We start from the raw sequence: 20814 nt of genomic DNA, 5'->3' as shown, positions 1-20814 counted from the left end.
AGCAGCTGCTTTTCACTGGTCTAACAAGTTGTTGTTGTTGCTGTTGCCATAGCGGTTTCTATTGCAGTTATGTAAACTTTTGTGAACTTTTGCTCAATTAATTTGCAACGCACAAACTGCAAAATTGAGGCGCAACAGCAACAGCAACAGCAACATTTCGTTCCGGTTTATTGAGTACAGACAGAATTGAGAGCATACCAGCGCTAACTAGAACATAATGCGAATCTATTTTATTTTCCGGAATGTCTGTTAATCACGTTTTAACAATTTCTTGAAAATTACCTATGCAATTACCAAAAAGAATCGCAGATTATCAAACAGATATTATTTTTCTGTTGCTATATTTCAATTTCAAATATCTAACGATCAATTTTGGGGGCATGGTGTGTGCACACAGCTCAGCTTGCCGCTTATTATGTGCAACCAATCAAAGTACTTCCATGATGAGTTGGGCAACATGGCCTATACATAGACCATGGCCAGTGTATGCCTTTTAATGAGTTTCCTTGGGCTCTACGCGGGGCGCCAAAGCAGCGGTCGTTGGAGTGAGATAGAGACAGAGAGAGAGAAACACTTAGAGTGAGTGTGACAGAGAGAGACGCAGAGCTACAGATGTAGAAGATAGCAAAAGAGTTGTTCGCACAGTAGCCACAATCTCGGCACAATCTGTTACATCTTCAACTTGTAATTATTAACTTACGGCATATTAATTTATTATTTGCTATTTAATGTGGCCAGCCTCCAAGACACTCAAAACCTGCCCTCGACCGCCTATCCCCCCTTCAACCATGCCCTACTCACAACTAGTCTTCTAGTCTACTATCATGCTGTGCTTTGGTCCGCAAGTCAAGTTCATTTTTTGACATCTGATGTATTTATGTGTTGGGCTCTGCTGCTGCTGCTGCTGGCAGTTGTTGTTGTTGTTGTTGTTGTTGTTGTTGTTGTTACTGCTGTTGCTGTTGCTGTGAGCGATTGGTGGGAAACTATCCTGTCATGTGTAGCAAAATGCAGTCTCTAGCATTTTTGATTGAGTGATTTATTTGGAAAATGTTGTGTCTGCAAAAAGGTATAATTAAATGGGCATAATGATGCCAAAGGGAAAGGCCACAAAACAAAGTGGGCTATTGTGGAAAGGAGCTGCTAAAAGGAGCTGCACCCAAAAGAACCGAACAAAGCGCTGATTACTCTAAGATATTAGTGAATGTATTTGTTCGAGATAGGATCAGAAGATTGCCAAAGTGCAGAGCAATTGGCTAAAACGATTGTATACAAATCAAACAAAAGCTAGATAATAGATAGCTAAAAGAAAGCTAAAGTGGTCTACAAATTCTATTAATTACCAATTGAATTTAAAGCGTTTGATTTAGAGTTTAGACAATATTTAATAAATTTATCTTGCTGCTTTAAAACTATTATCATTTAAGTTGTTGTCAATTATTCCCAAATTTGAAGTCATGAGAATCGCAGAGTGGGGCGATGTCTAAAATCTTTTTGTTTTAATTAATTATTAAGCATGCGCTGGGTCTAAGAAAACACACAGGACGTTATTAAACGGATTTGCCCGGCTCAAGATTTTATTTTTTAAACTAACAACTAATTAAAACATGCTAAACAATTTCTAAAGAAGAGCTATGAGAGAGCTATGAGAGGTATTTGCAAAGTCTCAAAATGTTGCAAATATTTTTATTTAAAAGTGCCATTTTCATGGCTTCAATGGGTCATTGACTTCAGATCTGACAGTTAGATATTTGTTTGAATAAATCATGCGGCTATAATAATAATAAAAGCCTCTCATTTCCTTGCGCTGGCCATAACTATATATCTATATAGACTCGCAGCTAACATAAAAGTCAATTAAGCCCGCAAATCAGCTGCAATGTCTCTATAAAAAGTGTGATAAAGCCATCATCAAAACACGCACTTGCGGTGTCTTAAGAACGTCAGGAACGAATCACCGAATCAAAAGAACCCAAAGCCAATGACTTAATCGCACCGAAGACATGTTACAGAGCGTTCAGTCTAGCAGAGCAACTGTAAAAGCCAGTCGTCGTCATTCACAATAGCCTTCTGGGTAAGAGACACGCAACGAACTCGAACTCGAACCCACATAAAAATCTTAATCTAGATCAGGAAGGAAATCAAGAGTCGTTATAATTGATTAACTGCACACGCTGAAGACGACGCGAGAGCTGTGCGAAGGCGCTGAAGACAACTCGACGACAGACAGGGACGGCAATTGCATAAACAGAGACAGAGGATCTGGCAAAATGCAGATGAACAAGAAACAGGAAGACTTTCGAGTTGAGAACTGGCAGTGGGACTCGGACTCGGACTGCCACTGCCACTGGGGCTGGGGCTGGGACCGGGATCGGGATCGGGCTTGGGACCGGGACTGGAACTGTGAGGCGTGGGGCAGTCACGCATGCGCCGAGTGGTTCGCCCGTTGCTCTGTTGCTCTTCTGCTGGCTATTTTGGGATGCACACACGACCATCTCGTCTTTGAGGATGACCAGAAAGGGAAAACAACCGTTGCGCGTTCATCGTTAGAGAGCCAAACATTACGGTAAATGCAATGGCAATCGTCTGTCTCCCGCTTCGCTCACGCTCCCCGCTGCCGCAGCACACTGTCTGGCTCGTCTCGTTTCGTCTCATGTGATTAGATTAGAATTGCTCGATACTTAGTTAGTTAGTTGCGTTAGATAAGTTTGGAGCGTCTCTGGTGTTGGCAGAGGTCATAAAAATAGCTGCCCGGTTGGTTAGTTGCTGCCACCCGATGAGGGTGCCAGCCCAGACTTGGTTGCCGTCTGACTGATGCGTGCAACTTGGCCATAAAAGAGCGACAACCACATCACCAGCATCAGCAATAACAACAACAAAGCCGTGGATATAATTTAGCTGACGTCGACGCCGTGTCCAGTCAAATGGCCGTCGCCAGTCGTCTTAAGGAAATGTATTAAATAAGACTCGCAACTTCGGCGCGTACAAGTTTGTAGCTTAACAGTTAGACGTGGCCTTAGCCCCAACAACAACAACACGCAGCATGCACTGGGGCAGCTACTGGGCATGCCCACGACCAATAAAAGGGGCTATTAAATATATATGGCCACAGCGTCAATGAACAGTTTTAGTAGTAGCTGCCACTGGGTCAAAAGACTGTTAAGAAATTCTTTAAAAAAAATGCAGTATGCAACTCGAGAGTAATTTAAACTAACTAAAATTTAAAACTATGATGAAAATATATATAAGAATGCTTTTCTCTTGAAAAATCATATATTAAAAAAATCCTCTTAGTTGATATTCATTAATATTCGGCTAAAGAATGCAAAGAATAAAATGCATATTGAAGTAAGCTAAGCTAAGCTAAAAAGATATTTGAAAGCTTTTTTATGAATACCAAGTTGTGTTAAATAGTTTAACATTTTTGTTATCTTACTTTTGATTGAAGAAATATTTGTTGTTTTAACTGTCTTTAACTAAGTTAGATGCTGAATACCTAATTGCAAATTGCATTAAATTTAAATTTAAATAATGAAAATTGAGAAAATGGATTTATTTGATATTGATTAATATATGGATTAAGAGTGGCAACATATAAAAAGCATATTAAATAAAGCTTAGCACAAAATGTCATTCGAATTTATATTGGAAAGCATTCAAGCGTTTTTTAATACTGTGTTTCAAAAGGCTTTTTTTCTTTCAATAATTCTATGCAATTATTTCAATTAATTTCCCACACAGACAGTCGATAATATTAATAACTTATTGTTCATTCAATTGTTGTTTAATAAATAAATATATGATGCAGCACGGAATTAAATAAATTTTAAATCATATTTAAAAGCTTTTATTTGTTAACTTAAATTTAATTCGATTAAGGAATGACCATTCGATAAGGTTACAATAATACTGACACTTCATTTTCAATGAGAAATACGAATTAAATTAAGCTTAGCTTAAAAAAAAACATGTAATTGAATACGGAGAAAAAACTGATATCAATTTTGAATAAAAATAATTTAAGAATAATAATAATAGTTAGCCTTTGTTGAAAAGCCTGTTAATGGCTATGAAATATTGAACTAGCTGCAATTTTCAAGCATACTTGAGTTGCCTGTTTAGAAAGTACGGTCAACTGATCTATAACATATATATATATGTGTATATATAGATATGCCGCCAATCTATAAGCAAATGCCATCGCAGTGGATGCCATGACCATATTTTTATGCATTTCAATAATAAATCTTTTTGCCAATTGGCCAAGTACAGACGTATCGCGGCAACTGGCAGACAGGTTGGGGTGGCAGGGGCAAAGAACGGGGAACAGGCTAGACAGGAGAGCAGGCCGGCAAAAAGACTGAAAAGTAAACCTAAAATCCGTCCATGACCTTCTTTGGCCATGTGCAGAGCTGAGCAGCTCAGTTCTTTAGCTAATAACGAAAGATTTTACTTTGGCACGACTTTGAACTTGGTTTGGTTTTGGTTTTGGTTTTGAGTTTAGTTTTGGTTTTAGCCAAACTTAGCCAGCTGCCTCTGAGGACAAATTGTGGCCCAGCATTTGGCATGCAAAACAACAATTGCCTCGCTCTTGCTTTGACTGACTGACTGAGTGACTGACTGACTGAGCAGTCTGTCCTGACAAAATGAAATTATATGCCGGCCAGCACGAATCTTGAATTGACACGCTTCCAAAAACTAAAACCCAAGCTGCAATTCCAAGTGCCAAGCCGAAGGTTTCTTTCACTTGAATGCTGCCCAAGTTCTGTCCTGTGCCGTCCCTTGGCAAATGAAATAGAAAGATGCCCGGGGCCGAAATTGTCTTGGCGCTTGCCAGAAGATGCTGTACCCAGTTTCTGGGTCGTCTTTTATCCGGCGATTAGTGCTTGTAAATAATTTTTGCAGCACAGTTTTTGGTTGTTTGCTGTTGACTTCTTTTTGTTTATAATCAAAAGTAAAATGATTGCCATTTCGTGTTTGGGGTCTGTGTTTATTTGATGACCCAATTGCATGGTTTTCATTTTTTTTTTCCTCTTCTCTTGATGGTTTTTTGTGGTAAAGAAAGTAAAGGAAGATGTGAAAAATATTTGCTAGCTAATGCCATTTGTTGAAGGTTTCTATTAGGGCCCAATTGTGCATACAGGAAGAGAAAGGAATTGCTATAAGACTGGGCTACAAATTTTGCCAAGAAATGAGATATGGCTTGTGCTAAATTTATTGATATATAATGTTAAAAGCAAGCTTCAAAGATTTGCTGAAATGTTCTATTAGGACCTAATTGTGCTTAGAGGAAAAGAAAGGAATTGCTGAAAAACTGGGCTGAGAAACGATTTATGCTTTACTTTTTGATAAATATCGATTTGAATAAATAAACAAAATAAAATAAATTAATTAATATTTAACTTAAAAAGCAAGTTTTAACGATTTGCTGACAGCTTCTTTTAGGGCCTAAACTGGGCCAGCTTAATGCTCTAAAATGTAGTTTGTTTAAGCTTTGTGCTAAAATGATTGATTTTTAAATGTAATTGCAAGCTTGAAACATTTGCAGCTCCTTAAATAGTTTTAATTTTAAGTGTAGCATGAGCTAAAATCGCATTGTTTAAATGGTTTTATGCCAGCTGGGTTTTTCCGAGCACTTGCAGTTAGCTCATTTGTCACCGGCCGCCTAGATCAGTCATTCACGCCATATAACTGACCACACCTATGGCCAGTTCACAGCTCAGCAAATGGGCCAAAACCGCAAGAGCATTTATAAAATAAATACACTTGACGGCAACCGCAGAAATTTAAATATGATATACATTATTTGTGTGTCTAACGCTGCGTATGAGTAATGACAGCGAATTCTCAATGCAATGAGTCAATTTGGCTTTGGCTTTGGTTTTGGTTTCGGTTTCGGTTTTCGAGGTGTGCAAATTGCGACAATATTTGTAATTGGATGGAATGTATTAATTGCTTGCGGTGAAACAGTTACAACAATTTGTATTGCTTATCGCTGTGCGGGCCTTGTCAGTTGGGTTTCGTTCATTAGTTGGGTTTGGGTTTGGAGTTAAGCGCAGTTTTGGGGAATTTCTATTGTTTTTTTTTTGTTTTTTTTATGTAATTCTATTTTTACCTTGTTTGGCTATTAGAGCGGCGCGTCTTTGCAAGCGATACATGTTGTGTTTTTTCTTGAAATATTTACGTGACCTTGGGTTGCTCGATTTAAATAAATTCACTTGTTTTTTTCCTTCTTCTTTTCTTTTTTTTTTGTGCGCACACTAGAAACAGTTCATTGTAATATACCAAGAGTTTTGGATATATGCACTACGCCTATGCCGCACACTGCGCGCAAAACATTTGCGCCATTTGAGTTGCACGACGCGATCGAGTTACAAAAAATTCTGAAAGAACTTGCAAATGTGAGACACGAACGAGACGACTCAAGTCTGAAATCGAGCAACGATTTAGGACCGCTTGAGATGACGTGCAAAATTCAACTGAACTGAAAATTGAACTTCCTGCTGGTCGCATTGGTTGGCATTGCAAACAAAAAAAAAAAAAAAAAAAAAACAGAAAGAAAAAAATAACACAGTAAAAAGCCACTGCGCCGTGTAGGAGTCGGGTCCAGAACCAGCGACTGCAACTTGTTTGGTCAGGCGGCTGGCGCGCTCTTCGTCTTTCTCTCTCTCTCTCTCTCTGGCTCTCTAAGTTGGCGAGCTAAAGAGAACTTTGCGAAAAGTCAAAGTCGATGCTGATCTTTAACGAGGCACAAGGTAAACAAAAGTCGCTTAAAACAACAGCAACAAAAACGTTGGTAATGCAGAAACAAAAAACTAAGACAGCAACAGCAAAAACAACAACAACAACAAGAACTTGTTTCCAACATTGTCCGTAGTTGGACTTGGACGGCATTAAACAATGTGCGTGCGTGTGAGTGCGGCCAAGAATCAGCTCTTGGCTGTTAAGAGAACACCAAAGAGCGTGGCATGATCGAACATGTTGTGTGTTCGAACGCCAACAGCTTCATACAAGCTGCAACGTTTTGACACTGAACTTGGCCGGCTTAGCTGATCTTTTTTTTCTTATTGGATAAATTAACTGTCGTTTAGCAGTGCTTGGCTTAAGGAAGGAAGGATGGGGGGAGCTTTTGTAGAAATAATTTTTATTTCCGGCTCTTTGGATTAGATCACTTTTTAAAAACAATTAGATCTTCAACTTGTATTGTCAGCTTAAATATTATAAATTATGTGCTAAGTATTTAATTATCAAATAATTTATGCAGGTATAAAAATCAGCTTAAATACTTGGCCATATATTCTGCGGAGCTAATTAATGCATAAATGCATTTGACTGACAAATGATCTACAAACTGAGTCAATGAATAATTAATTATTAAACTCTAGACAGCGCATATTTAATTATAATTGCTGAGAAACTTATGATGGCATAATGATATTCGCAAATGTAGGCCAACATTAGGCGTCGATTATAACAATAGCTAAGAAGTTGGGCAATTAAAGAAAAATAATAAAAAATATGCAAAGAATTATATCTAAAATCTCTGCACCCACAAAACATAAACACGGCAAGTAGCGGCTAATCAAGTTCAATAAACCCCAGGTAATAACAACAACAACAACAACAGCAATAAAATACACACTCCTACGAGCCGAAGATGGCCAGCTCCAAGAATAAGTTGTTACAATCTGGTACTGACTTTGCATATATGTTTGTATATACACACGTATGTATGGCCCGTAATCCCGATCTAAGTGGGTCAAAGTTTGCGGGCAAGCTAATTTATTTGAAGTAGAAATAAACAAAGTGCGAGGAGCGAGAAATTTGCAGATCACTTTTGGCCAACAGACAAAACTGACAAAATATTTGCTGTTTGCCGCGTTGCTTGGCAAGAAAATTTACATGCCAAACTTGTTGCCGGCGAGCTTTATCGAGTCTGGGTTTTTGTGAACGAAGATTTACAACATGCACGATAAAGATCACCCGCCATGCTATGTACCCACTTATATGTATATATATATATATATATATATATATATATATATATATATATATATATAAATGAATATGTTCTCACGCTTTATGGATACGCATTCGGTTGAGTTGTCAAGTCAAGTGCCCAACCGAGCCCTGCCTTGGCTCTAACTCGGCATGTTCGAGCCGTGCGAGCAGCTCCAACTTTGTTGCCCATTTTGTGTCTCATTAAAAGGGCACTAAAAACCTGAAGCTCTGCTATCAAGTTTTATTGTAGTACATCGGCTATCAAATAGCAAACTGCATACGTTTTATGGGTTATGGCACATTCTTGATGTCCGATCGGTTTATGATCCGACTGTTAAGGGCATATATTTCCTATGGCTGGGCTAATTTTTATGCCTCGTTTACACGCTCTGCACTTTATCAATGTGCCTAACAATCCGACAACCCAACAAGTTAGCCCATCGCCCACCGATTATTGATTTCCAATGCAAAATCTATGGGACTTCATTTTTTATGTGTTCATTTTTACAGCCGCAACTCAATAATTGGATAAAATTGTAGTCATCGTTAAATAAACCTGGTGGCCACGGCACTTAAACAGAAGTTGTTGCTATTAAGCTTGCTCCAGGGCTATTTGTTTATAGAGCGTTTTACTGTTTCGATGGTGTCTTTTCTACAACAAATTTTATGATACGAGCTCCAATTCCGACGAAGAGCATGTCTCTAACGCGTTAGGTGTTAAGTTTAAATGAGATCTTTAAATTAAATGTGAAATTAAGTGTAGTGCCAGGAAAAATTATTTGTCTAATTCTTTTTCTAATTATTCCATTTATTTCAATCTTTAAAATGCAACTGAGTTTTCATAAAGATTCTTGATAATAAGTTAGCACCATAAACTTTGGCGGTGGATTTTCCCAACAGAATCCGTTCGAATGGAAAATTTGAAGTTTCATAGGTCGTTTTGCACTAATTTCCCCCTTAAAATTAAATTCATTAAATTTGTATTGTACTTTTCAAAATAATTTAGAAGCTGATCGAACGAAACTTTAAAATTGAGTGTAAAAATTCGTTTTCTTGTAGAGGGTATTGAATCCAGTTTTGACAGCAAATAATCTTGGTTTAATTATTTAATTGGGTATTTTTAAAAGAAATAATATAAAGAATTGCAGCAAAAGGAATTCATAGCAAACACAGCAACAATCCTTGGATTGATTCTTGTTCCTTTCTTATGTACTCATTTTTGAAAATTAATAAAAAATAATTACAGTGAAAGGAATTGTTTGAGAGTTTTGAACCCAATAAAGGCGGCAAAAATTCTAGCTTATTCCTAATTACGTATTCAACTTTTATAGAAATAAAAAATTGTACAAATAATTGTGGCAAAAGGAATTTTTATTGAGTTTCGGGCCCAATAGAGCCAGCAGCAAAAAATATCTTTGTTCTGAACAAAAAAAAAAAAAATGTATTTTGGTCTATAATTAAAATTTAACTTTTGAGCATTGTATACATATTATAGAGCCCAGACGTACGCTACATTCAGTACCATTTTATATTGCATAATAAGCAATACCTTGTGCCAAAAGCTGTTCAGCCTCATGAACAACTCAAGTGGATAGACCGCAACAACAATAACAATAATAACAAAGAGCCAACTCCTCCAACTCAACAGCTATAGAAAAAAAGCATTCAAATGTACCACACGATTTGAACAAATAACAAAAGAAAGCTCCGCACGGGTCCAGAAAAAACTTTTTGCACACGATCCACACATAAATACGAACAAATACTGAAGTCTATATACATATATATATATTTTGCTCACTTCATACCTTATACACTACTTCATACAATAACTACAAAAAACTACAAATCTACTTATTTTCGCATACAAAAATCATTAAATGCGATCATTGAACCGCGCTCCCGTAATGGATACGCCAGGAGAGAATGGGCAAAGGGAGACGGGAGAGTGTGAGAGGAGCGACGAGAGACTCGGTCACTCAAGAGCTAGAGAAAAAAAAATAATAGAGTCACGCAGTCGCATAGATCAGAGTTTATAAATAAGAATTATGGTACAGAGATTAGCACAGAAATCAATAGAATTCGACTATCGAATCAATTGGAGATGAATATTAATCAAAAGTCTGCCTAAATTTGTCACACAATTCATATAAATTATTTAAGAAATCGAATACGACAAAAAATAAACCATTAATATCAATTTATGTGCCCAAAATAATAACAACAACAACAACAACAACAATGAGGAGCAGATGAAAAAATGCGAGTAAATTTCAATTGGTATTTAATTGCGATGACGACTCGAGAATTCATTGGCAACGGCCGCCAACCAATCGATACGATTTCAATTTTATGGTCGTACTGCCGTACGGGTACTCATACTCAAACTCATACTCGAACTCGCATTCATATGCGTATTCGTATTTTGGTGACTTGCCGCCGACAATCTTCAATATATTGATTAAGGCTTAAGCATTCTGACCTTCAACATTCATTGAGATTTCGTTTTTCTTATTTTTTTTTTTTTTTTCATTTACAATTTCATACTTTATTATTATTTATTTATTATGATTATTATTGAATTCGATTTCGTTGATTTTTGTGGTTCCATTCGGGGCGCCTATTCAAAACTCGTCGTTGCCACTTTACTTGATCAAAGCATTAAGTGCGAATGTTTTTTTTATTCATTTATTTTTGATTCTGTTTTTATTTGGCGCCGAGAGTTCAACAGTTTAATTATGGCTGATATAAACGAAGCAGGGATTTATCGTACAGCTGCCAAATCGTAGGCATAAGAGACCAATTAGAACGTTTGCTATTTGCACATATTTCTGTCGTCCTTGAGGCTCATCAGCTCAGCCAGATTTTTAAGGCAGTTTAAGAAACTTAAATTAATATGTTACTTTTAAAGTATGCTTACATATTTATAAATAATTATGATACTATGGGCCTCAATTGTAAAGAAAAAACCAACTAGGCAATACTATGAATATTCCTCTACTAACACTAAATGCAGTTCGTACTACCCGATTGATTGGTAAGCACGATATAGGATACAATCGCATTTATATTTGGCTGACTGCATGTGTGTAGATATATATAAAAATTCTTGTGCTTGCCAATATATCCACACGTTATCTTTACTAACTGCTTTGTTTCGTTACCAATCTTGATCTTATTTTCAGAAGTAGAGCTTATTGTGGTAGTACTGCGCGGGCAATAGGTGGACGTACGTTCTGAACTTCAGGCTTTTCATACACACGGACAAGGCCTTCTGTTTGTTACCCACATTTACGCAAAAACATTATCTTCGCTTATTGCCCATTTTCAATGGTTTGTGTGTAATACGACTTGTAATCTGTGTTGATTCATTAAAATACAACTTTTCGCACAGATCTTTCGATCTCAGTTCAATTTACAAAACGAAAGCAAATCTTTCTCACAGATCGCCTTTGGCGTGTTTTAAGCTCCTTCGATCATTTCTCTGGTACAGGTTTCACTTCCTTCTTCTATCAAACTGGCTGGCCATCAATACAGGTCTCAGCTCAGTTGTACGATCTGGGTACATGACTCTTATCAGCTTATGCTTTGTAGCTGGTAACTTGACTTTTTGGCTCGTCATTAGTCAGATCGTTTGCTTATTATTATGGGGCATGATCGTGTCTAAATGAAATCTATTTTGTTGTGCCCATCCATGGCGTAATAAAGCGCACTAATGCGATTACATTAGAGCCCCCAAGTATAAAATAAAAAAATAAAAAAAAAAAACAAACGAAATAAGAGCCGCTTAATACAAGCAACAAACAGCAAAACTGGGAGGACGGCCCCAAAAGCAACTAATAATAAAAGTGAAAAAAAAGAGAAAAAATTATATGAAAGATAGACGGGGCAGCAAAAAACCAACAAAAGCCTTGGCAAATAGTTGGCTAAGAAATTTCTAAAGTCAATGAACGTTACGTAATTTCAATTAGGTTTTCGAGGTTAACTTTTGCGCCAGGGAAGTACGGGAAGCTCGGAAACTCGCGGCTCGGAAATGATGAGAATGAAATTGCATTTAATATATGAAATGTGCGTAATTAGACAGACGAGCTAATGATACACTGCGTGTGTTCCCCCCCACTCCCTTCAAAGAGGTCAAAAGACTTACCCAGTCGCAAAAGAGGCGCAACATGACGTATGCGTAATATATATAGTATTTTGTGGGGAATTAAACTCACCTGTAAATAAAAAGAATGAAAGGAAGCGTAAATTAAATACTGTTTAACATTAAAGAATGTTCATTTGCTCTAAATTATTGTTTAAAATTTTGTGTTCGTTCATTTAAAACTTCGCATGTAAATTGTTTTCGAAACATTTCGTTGTTAAAGTTGTATTTCTGTTTCTGTTCGCGCTGTTTGCATTTCAGAGCAGTCAAATTTTCGGTCTAGCTAAGCAAATATTCCTCTCCGATAGGGGCCCCACCCTAACTGTTGCATCCATAAATCTTTTATGCGAGCAATGAACGTTTCACTAAACTAAAAATTGCATTGAACAATTTGCACGGCGCTGAGTCAACAATTTGTTCATAGCTCCAACTGACTGGCCCCCGTCTCCACTCCGCCGCACAGCTGCTGCCCGCGCCCCCATGACTGTCTGATAACAAAAGGCAGCGATACACGTGAATGTGTGTGCGTACATTTGTGTGTGTACCTACGTACACCTAGTTTTTGTGTGTGTGTGTGTGTGTAGAATAAAGCTACAACAGCGCAGTTAAGTCCCCTGCTTTAACCTGACCAGCCCCCGCTCGCCGACCTCGCACACACCCGCTTCAATTTACTCTTCCACCAACAGTTTTGCCGACAAAAACCTATTTTTGCTTTTTGAATGCTGCAAAATATTTGCGATTGCCTTTTGTTAAATGTTGCCCGGCAGCCGGCTTACCCCTCTCGTCTGTATTTGTATCTCTATCTGGTGTTTACACTATGACAGACAAAGCATTGTGTATAAATACCCTATAAGCCGAAGGGTATATGCATGCTTTCATCAATTTGGAGCCATAACTGGGGTTGATAAATGGATTACATTTCGATTAGCCATAAAAACTTGTATTTAAACCTAATTATTAATAATTAACAACGACATATAATTGAATTTCAGCTAATAGAGTATTGCGTATTCGGTTAGTTGTCGATTTGTGCTGTCGACTGTTGTGCACTTTAGCTCGAATCTATGGAACATGGCTACCAACAAAATAGAATGAAATCGGCGCCGTTCTTTGCCCGCTTATTATGAATTATGGCCACGTTGACAGTTTGGACCAGGCGAGGGCGTGGAAAACTTGACAGATGCGCGCAGATCTCGCCGAGCTGTTGCCGTAGAATGGTTCCTGGTATTTATTGTTGTCTGTATTTGCGGACAAGCAACCGCAGCTCTATTTCTTATTAATAATGTGATAAAACTGTCAGGCTGCCAACTGTGTGAGCTCCAGCTCTCTTGAGTCGTTGCCAGTTGCATGTGAAAAGCAAAAGTGGCTTTTGGCTGGTGATATTTCTTTTTTCGTTTTTTTGAGAAACTCTCGCAATCCATTCCACTAAATTAAGCAATTAATTTCACATTTATATAAGCCGACAACAGCAACAACATCTATGCGGCACAACAATAAATTATTGTAGTTTTTGTGTCTTGTTCATATATATATGATATACATATATAGGGACAAGATTAAAACAAATCCAAGAGTTACGCGCAACTCTGTCACATTGCATTATTTTGTGGTGCCATCAAATGAGCCAAGTTAATAAACAAAATTGTTGATAAATTTAAAATAAGAAATAAATCGGAATCTTAATGTCAGTCAAATTGCTTGGCACATAAGCTAATTGATACTGACGTCTGGCATACTTAAGACATACGCAAAGAAACCGGAAATCCCCATCAAGTCAAAACGAAAGTGAAAACTTGACTTATTACGAAATCAAGAGTTAACAATCAAGTGCCTACCTCAGTATACTAGAAGCTAAAATTGTTTTATTGCTTTTTAATAATTTCCTAAAAATATTTATACTTAAGTCAATTTAACTTCAATTGCCAATCTAATGTTATAACCAAAATTTGTTGCAACTGCCTGTTTCTGTATAAAAAATAAATCAATTTATCATTTCAATTTCCAAGCTTAGCCTTATAAACAGACTTAAATCAAGAGCCTACTTCTGTATATGATAAAATATATATAAATATATTGCTTACATAAATATTTGATACAAATAAAATTGACTCTTAAACTCTTTTTTTTTTCTATTTGAAAAGTCGTGACCTCTATATATTTACCATACCTGGTCATGTTATAGCCCAAATTGTTGGCCAATTCTAGGAAAAAGAAAATATTTGTTTTCTGGCTATTCTAACATGCTCCCCATAACGCATAAGGAGTGAAAAGTAAATGAATTTTACTTAAATAATTTATAAAATAATTGAACATTAAACTCATTTTTTTTTTGTGGCTAGTCTAACCTTAGACCTGTAATGGGCAAAAATTCCATGGCTTTTATCATGTTCCTTTCCGTTCTGGAATCTCATTAAATGCCAGCTCAAAAATTTGCCACGCATTTGTTGGCGATTTAGCGTTCAATGCTCTCCATTAGGTATAAACAAGAAACCGCTTGGGCCAATAATAAATTCAAATGCTGCTAACATTTCTGCTATCAATAGTCCCGTCTAACCAGCAACAACTGCAACAACAACAGCAACAGCAACAACAACAACAACAACAAATGCAATTACAAATAATATGCAACTTGGTCGTTTATCTTTATCTTATTTATGAAAACGACAACAAACCGACAAATGCAATTTATGTGTTTGTGCTGGTCAATGCAAAGGGCAGGGACTCTCTCCCTTCCTCTCTCACTCTCTTTGGGCATTGGGATTCCGTATCAGCAGCTGGCACCATGGACCAGCAACAACAACAACAACGACAACAGCGACAGCCACAGCAAATGATGCTGCATAATGGACGTTGCTGGGGGAGCTAAGCGTTGCAAGTTGGAAGCTGCAAGCTGCAAGCTGAAGAGCCCAGCACTCACGATGACGCTCCCCAAAAAAACAAAAACAAAAACAAAAAAAAAAAAGGGAAAAAACAACGCAAAACTAAAACAAAGCAAAAGCCAACTAGGAAGAAGAAGTGGCAACAATTGTCGGGCATTAGAGATAGAAGTTGAAACAAAAAAAAAAAAAAAAAAATAAATATACAAAAAAAAGGCATACAAAACATTAAGCAAAAAAGAATGTGAGGCGATTTGTTGAAGTGTGGTAAAGCTGCACAGTGGTTAAATTTTAATGAAAAGCCGAGCAAAAATTGCGCATATGAAATATGCAATAAGATTTCTGTAGGGGAAAATGGGTAAAAATAAGAAAACTCTCTTATTTATTATATAATATATAAGAAACTTTCTAATTTACTTTATAAAATTTGGAGAACATATTAGTTTGTGCTTAAATAAAAAGATATTTATTAAAAAAAAAAAGAAGAGAATACCCAAAAAGGTCTAAAGGATTTGTCAGAAAAAAATAAGCTTAAAAAACACTTCCTTTTTATTTTATAATATAAATATAACACATTAAAGAAATTTTATGGAAAAAAATGACTTAAATAAGGAGTCTTTTTTATGTTGTATTATTAATATGATAAAAAAGGCTAAATTGAGAAAATAAAACGTTTTTTTTTTATAAATAGCCAAAAATAGCAATAAAAAGCAATAAAATTTCTAATCAAAGATTAGTCAATGGTTTAATTTTAAATTATGATAAATAAACTAATAATATTTATATTATAATTTGTCTATTAATACTAAACACTGGGGAAAATACTTATCAACACCTATCACATGCTCGACTTGTTACCACTGTGCAGTGCTTACCAGAGGCAGAGGCAGTGGCAGTGGCAGGGTCAGAGTCAGAGCATTGCATCATCGAGTGGCATTGTGATTGGAGGGGGATTGCGCGCTGAGCAGTCGTAACAGTGTGCAAAAGTGTGACTAGAGCTTCGACGGGAGTTGCAACATAGGGCACGGCTACCATGTACACTGGGCACCAGACACCAGGCACTGGTCAGCAGTGGGATGCTGCCCTCTGTATGCTGCAATTATTGCAACCTGGAAGTAGGAAGTGCCTGGGCACAGAGCAGCAAACCCTTTTGGGGCAGCAGCAGCAGTGCACGCAAAAAATCAACAAAAATAAATCGCACTTGATGGCCGATACCCAGAGCCACAGCCACAGCCACTGCCACTGCGACGGCCAGAGGCACAGCCAGAGTTAGAGCCAGAGTCGGAGCCGTGCAACGGCTGCAACTTGCCACAAATATTGCGTTTAATAAGCGCACATTGAGCCGGTAACTAACTGGGCGCAGTTGAAACAAAGGCAAGCAGCTACCAACCTGTTGCCAAGTGCAGGGCCAACATCTTCTATTGATAGTCAATGACATTTGGACGTGGTTTGTGGTAGGGCTCTGCCACGACTGCCAGCTGCTGCACCTTCTCGATTGCCAGCTGAAGCTGCTCCCGCGCGCGGCCATAAAAAACGGCCAAAAGCTTCTTTGTTGCCTCGACGGAGCTGGGCAGCAGCAGCGACTGCGACTGCGACTGCTGCTGCTGCTGCTGCTGCTGCGACTGCTGCTGCCGTGACTGCCATTGAAATCCTATAAAAATGTTATCTTAATGGCTTTTATGTTAGCGAAAGCCATTAAAACAACAAAGCCAAAGCCCAGGCGAGGCAACAGGCAACATGCAACAGGCAACAGGAGGCAGCCGCAAAAAATGAGCAAAAACAAAAAAAACACACACATACACACAAACCGTCGCCTGTTGCAAGTACTGCAAATAAAGTTGAGTTTTACTCAATTGTACGATTGATCAGCCAACAGGCAATGGGCAATGGGCAATGGGCAATGGGCAATGCTCATAATGGGCTGCGCCCTGGCCATAGGGATTCGACTTGCGCTTCAGTTTGGGTCTGAGTTTGGGTTTGGGCTTGGGTTTTCGATTGTGCCTGATGAAGATTAGCCTGGCTAAGTATTTGCCAGATAAATGGCCAAATATAAGCGAGCAATTGCCAATATTGTTGATACCTGCCTGATGCCAACAAAGGTGACTGCATTGGAGGTCCATATCGCTAGAATGCCAGCTCATTGTAGCTGATATAAAAAGTGAACAAATTATCTTAGTGTAGGAATGCTAAAAATAGAATCAATACTTATACAGAGACAAGGGACTAAGAGAAGATTGATATGAAATAAGATATATAAACAATATACATAAACATAGTACCAATAAAAGAATTATTAAGAATACAAACATGAACAATATAGTTCATTAATAATCAGAGGATACTATCGTACGACCTTTATTGTCAATCTTATTAAAAAGGCGAGCGAGTCGCTTGGAGAACCGAGATCCCATTTAGTTAGGATGTTTTATCAAGACGATGAAACCACACTATCATTATCCTTTGAATATAATAATAATAATAATAATAATAATAATAATAATAATAATAATAATAATAATAATAATAATAATAATAAAGATTTAAAGAGAAAAAACAAATAATTCGATTGCAATAAATAGCAAAGAAGATTTTATTCTGTTATCTAAAGTTCTAGATGGGTTATTTGATTAAGTTTCAAATATTCAGTATTCCATCTCATTCACACGCTGTCGCAAAATCTACCAGAGCGGGTAACGCTTGCTAGGCTCACCTCGCTCCCTCCAGCAACACATCGACTAAAGCCACTTAAGCACGCTGTCTTTACCCCCCATAAAAAAAATAAAAAAAAACAAAACAAAAAAACTGCCAAAATCAAACAACCTACCGCAGTGTCAGCAGCAGCAAAGCAACAACAACAACAGCAAATTTCCAAAAGAAACAACAACAGCAGCAACAACAACAGCAGCAACAACAACAACATCGACTACGGCCGAGAGACAATCAACCTGGCCTGACTGTTGAGCACAGTTTGAGAGGCACTGTCAGCTTAAAATGCCCTTCAGCTGAGCTGCTCAACTGACACGTCTCTTGGCTATCAGTTTACATTTTGATTTTATGCTCCCGTCCCTGTTGCCGTCGCTTGCCAGCTCCTGCAGCTGCCGCTGCTGCTGCTGCTTGTCAGTTTTCGCTTTTCGCATATTCGTAATTAAATAAAAACAAACTGTAAATATTTGCAAAAAGGCTATACGGAAGCTTTTTATAAGCACATGGAATACATGCCTTTCGTTTTTTATATATTTACTTTTTTTTTTTTTTATACATTTTAAAGAATTTTTGTGAGCCATTAAAAACATTCAGATTGCAAAGTGAAGTGAAGTGCGACAGCCGCCGCCGGTTTCAAGTGGCCTCAGTACAGGAGCAGCAGCAACAACAACAACAACAACGGCAACAAAACAATGCAAAGTCCTCCCCTTCAACAGCCCATCAGCAGTCAGTCAAGCAAACGATCTGTCAGGTCTCCCGCTCTTCACAATATCGCATAAAATATTTGTTGAATAACAATCAACAATAACAAAAGCCGAACAAGTGAATTGCGTGTAATGCGATGAGAAAGGTTTGTGCATTGGCTAAATAAATCTTAATTTGTTTTTCTTTTCGAATGTGTAAGAAATTTGGATCCGATAACTATGCGATTAATCAGTTGCACATGTGATAGTTTGCCAAAAGTCAGCTAGACTTACTTAGATTAACTATTAATTGCTATTGTAAATACAGAAAATAATAACCAAGTCATAAAGACGCTCATTTGTTATCATGAAAATCGCAGAGAAGGGCTATTCGCATTTTTTCTTAAATGTTTACCTAAACAACGCAACTTCAATACTTTATATGCACAAGCTCATTTTTATATTTGAATTATTTATATTTGAACGTCAACCGCTTTTTGCGCAGCCATGCGAATGGCAATTACATAAAAAACGAGAAAACAAGGATATCTTCGGCAAGCCGAAGACTTAATGCCCTTGTGATGGTTTTGTAAATGCTGAGATTTTGAAAAATATATTGGAAAACAGATTATTTTGAAACGCAAAAATGTATTCAACGATTCTTCCTATAGAGCTATATAATGTAGTCGTGGGGTGCTTATAAGATTGGCTGAGCATATCTTGAAAATCAAAAAAGGAATGCCCATCTTTCCTATGGCAGCTAAATGATATTGTGCCTGCAACAGAAAGACGGACCTCATGCAGATATCACGATATCTTTGAAAGTGAGAGAATAGTTTGCATAGTAACAAACAGACGGACATGTGCCTAAAAAGTCGGCTGTTGGTGCTGATCTAAAATACATACATATATATATAATATTTTATGGGTTCAAAATAATCATACTCTTTACAAATGTATAAAAACTTGACTTTGACGTTGGTTAATTGCATTTGCCCTCTACACAAAAATCCCAATGCAATGCTGCAACCAGCAACAGCATGAACAACATCTGCAACATCGACAACAGCAAAAGTCATAATGAGCAAACAGCAAGAGCAACAAATAATAATGAAACTAACAACAACATGCGATATGATACGAAACGATAGGAATGAAAAACAGCTTCATTCACAGTAGCATCAAAAGCTATTTAAAGTCTTTGACACTTCATTTAAAATGAAAATGAGAAGCCACTACGCAGACGAGTCTGGGGACTGGAGACTTGGGACTGGACTGGCCTGGCCTGGCCTGGTCTGGCCTGGCTTGGGCAAGCGCGACCCAAGCGGATCTCAATTCTACACCCCCGACGGGTAACCCCTCCGACACCAGCACACCCCTGTGCCAGTAAATGGACAGCATTTCGTGCTAAGCACAACAAAAGACGAAGAGCCAAGGCAGCAAAAAAAAAAAAAAAAGGCAATAAAAGGCAAACAAAAATTAAATAAGAACCAAGCGAAAAGTATTGCAGGCTATAAAAAACCTAAACCTGAAACCTGAGCACAGTATGCTGGTACACCGAAACTTCGAATGGGTTCACAAAAGTGTTGATCAACAGCAGCAGCAGCAGCAGCAGCAGCAGTGGGAGTAGAGAGGGCTCGCGGCTGGGTTTAGCCAAGTTGGATGCGAAGCAGCTGAATCTTGGACTTGGAGCCTGTGACGGCGACAAAGTGTCGCACGACGGCGTCGGTCTAGACTGCGATACGGCTCACTCGCTCTCTTTCTCTCTCTCTCTGTTTGAGATTCTCGGAACTGGCAATGCAAAAGTTGCAGTTGAGAACAAAGCTCCACAGGCTGACTGATTTGAGGGCAACTCATAAACCTAAACAAACGAGCCCCAACATAGGCCAACATAATGGCCATAAATAATGTCCAAGAATTGGCTAATGGCAAAAGCGTAACGCTGGCGACATTAAAATGCAGTGCCCGGACCCATGGGAAGCAATTTTTTGGCCCAACATTTCAGACGACTCAACTCTCTGGCACTTGGCATTAGTCATACTCCGTCTACACACACATGCCCGCATTTATGTGTGTGTGTGTGTGTGTTTGTGTGTGTATATACACCCATTTTTTAGGCTCTGCGTTTTATTGAAATTTCTCAATGCTGCCAAAAAGGTGTGAAGCTCACGCACAAAAAACTCCAAAGCTTTAAACGGCCAAAAGGAGCTGTTCCAACGGGCGCCTCTCTTATATTTATGAGTGACTGGCGAAATGGCAAACAGACGCAGCCAGATAAAAGTCAGACTAACTGACAGACAGACAGACGGACAGCCAAACAGTTCGCACTGCTACTACGTGTGTGGCCTATTTCTTTTAGTTTTTATTTTTTGGTAATGCTTCCACAATGAAGTACAGTGAACTCTCTTTA

The 20814-nt window shown here is 38.0% G+C and overlaps 1 protein-coding gene across 5 annotated transcripts in view; it reads right to left on the bottom strand.

Moving 5' to 3' along the window:
• Positions 1 to 20814, bottom strand: part of bbg (big bang) — a 134041-nt gene that overhangs the window by 60510 nt on the left and 52717 nt on the right. Inside the window, exon 1 of one of the 5 annotated variants that reach the window (XM_070207792.1) lies at positions 6113 to 6474. The exons of 3 other annotated variants lie outside the window; for them this stretch is intronic. In XM_070207792.1, coding sequence (XP_070063893.1) covers positions 6113 to 6155 — 43 coding nt within the window. In that variant the 5' untranslated portion in view covers positions 6156 to 6474. Of the gene's footprint in view, positions 1 to 6112; positions 6475 to 12082; positions 12216 to 20814 lie in introns of those variants that run through there. One more of the 5 variants, XM_070207790.1, reaches the window with a different exon arrangement.

This window comes from Drosophila virilis, chromosome 3, assembly GCF_030788295.1.
Source record: "Drosophila virilis strain 15010-1051.87 chromosome 3, Dvir_AGI_RSII-ME, whole genome shotgun sequence".
Lineage (NCBI taxonomy): Eukaryota > Metazoa > Arthropoda > Insecta > Diptera > Drosophilidae > Drosophila > Drosophila virilis.
This window is presented reverse-complemented; position numbering and strand designations above follow the sequence as displayed.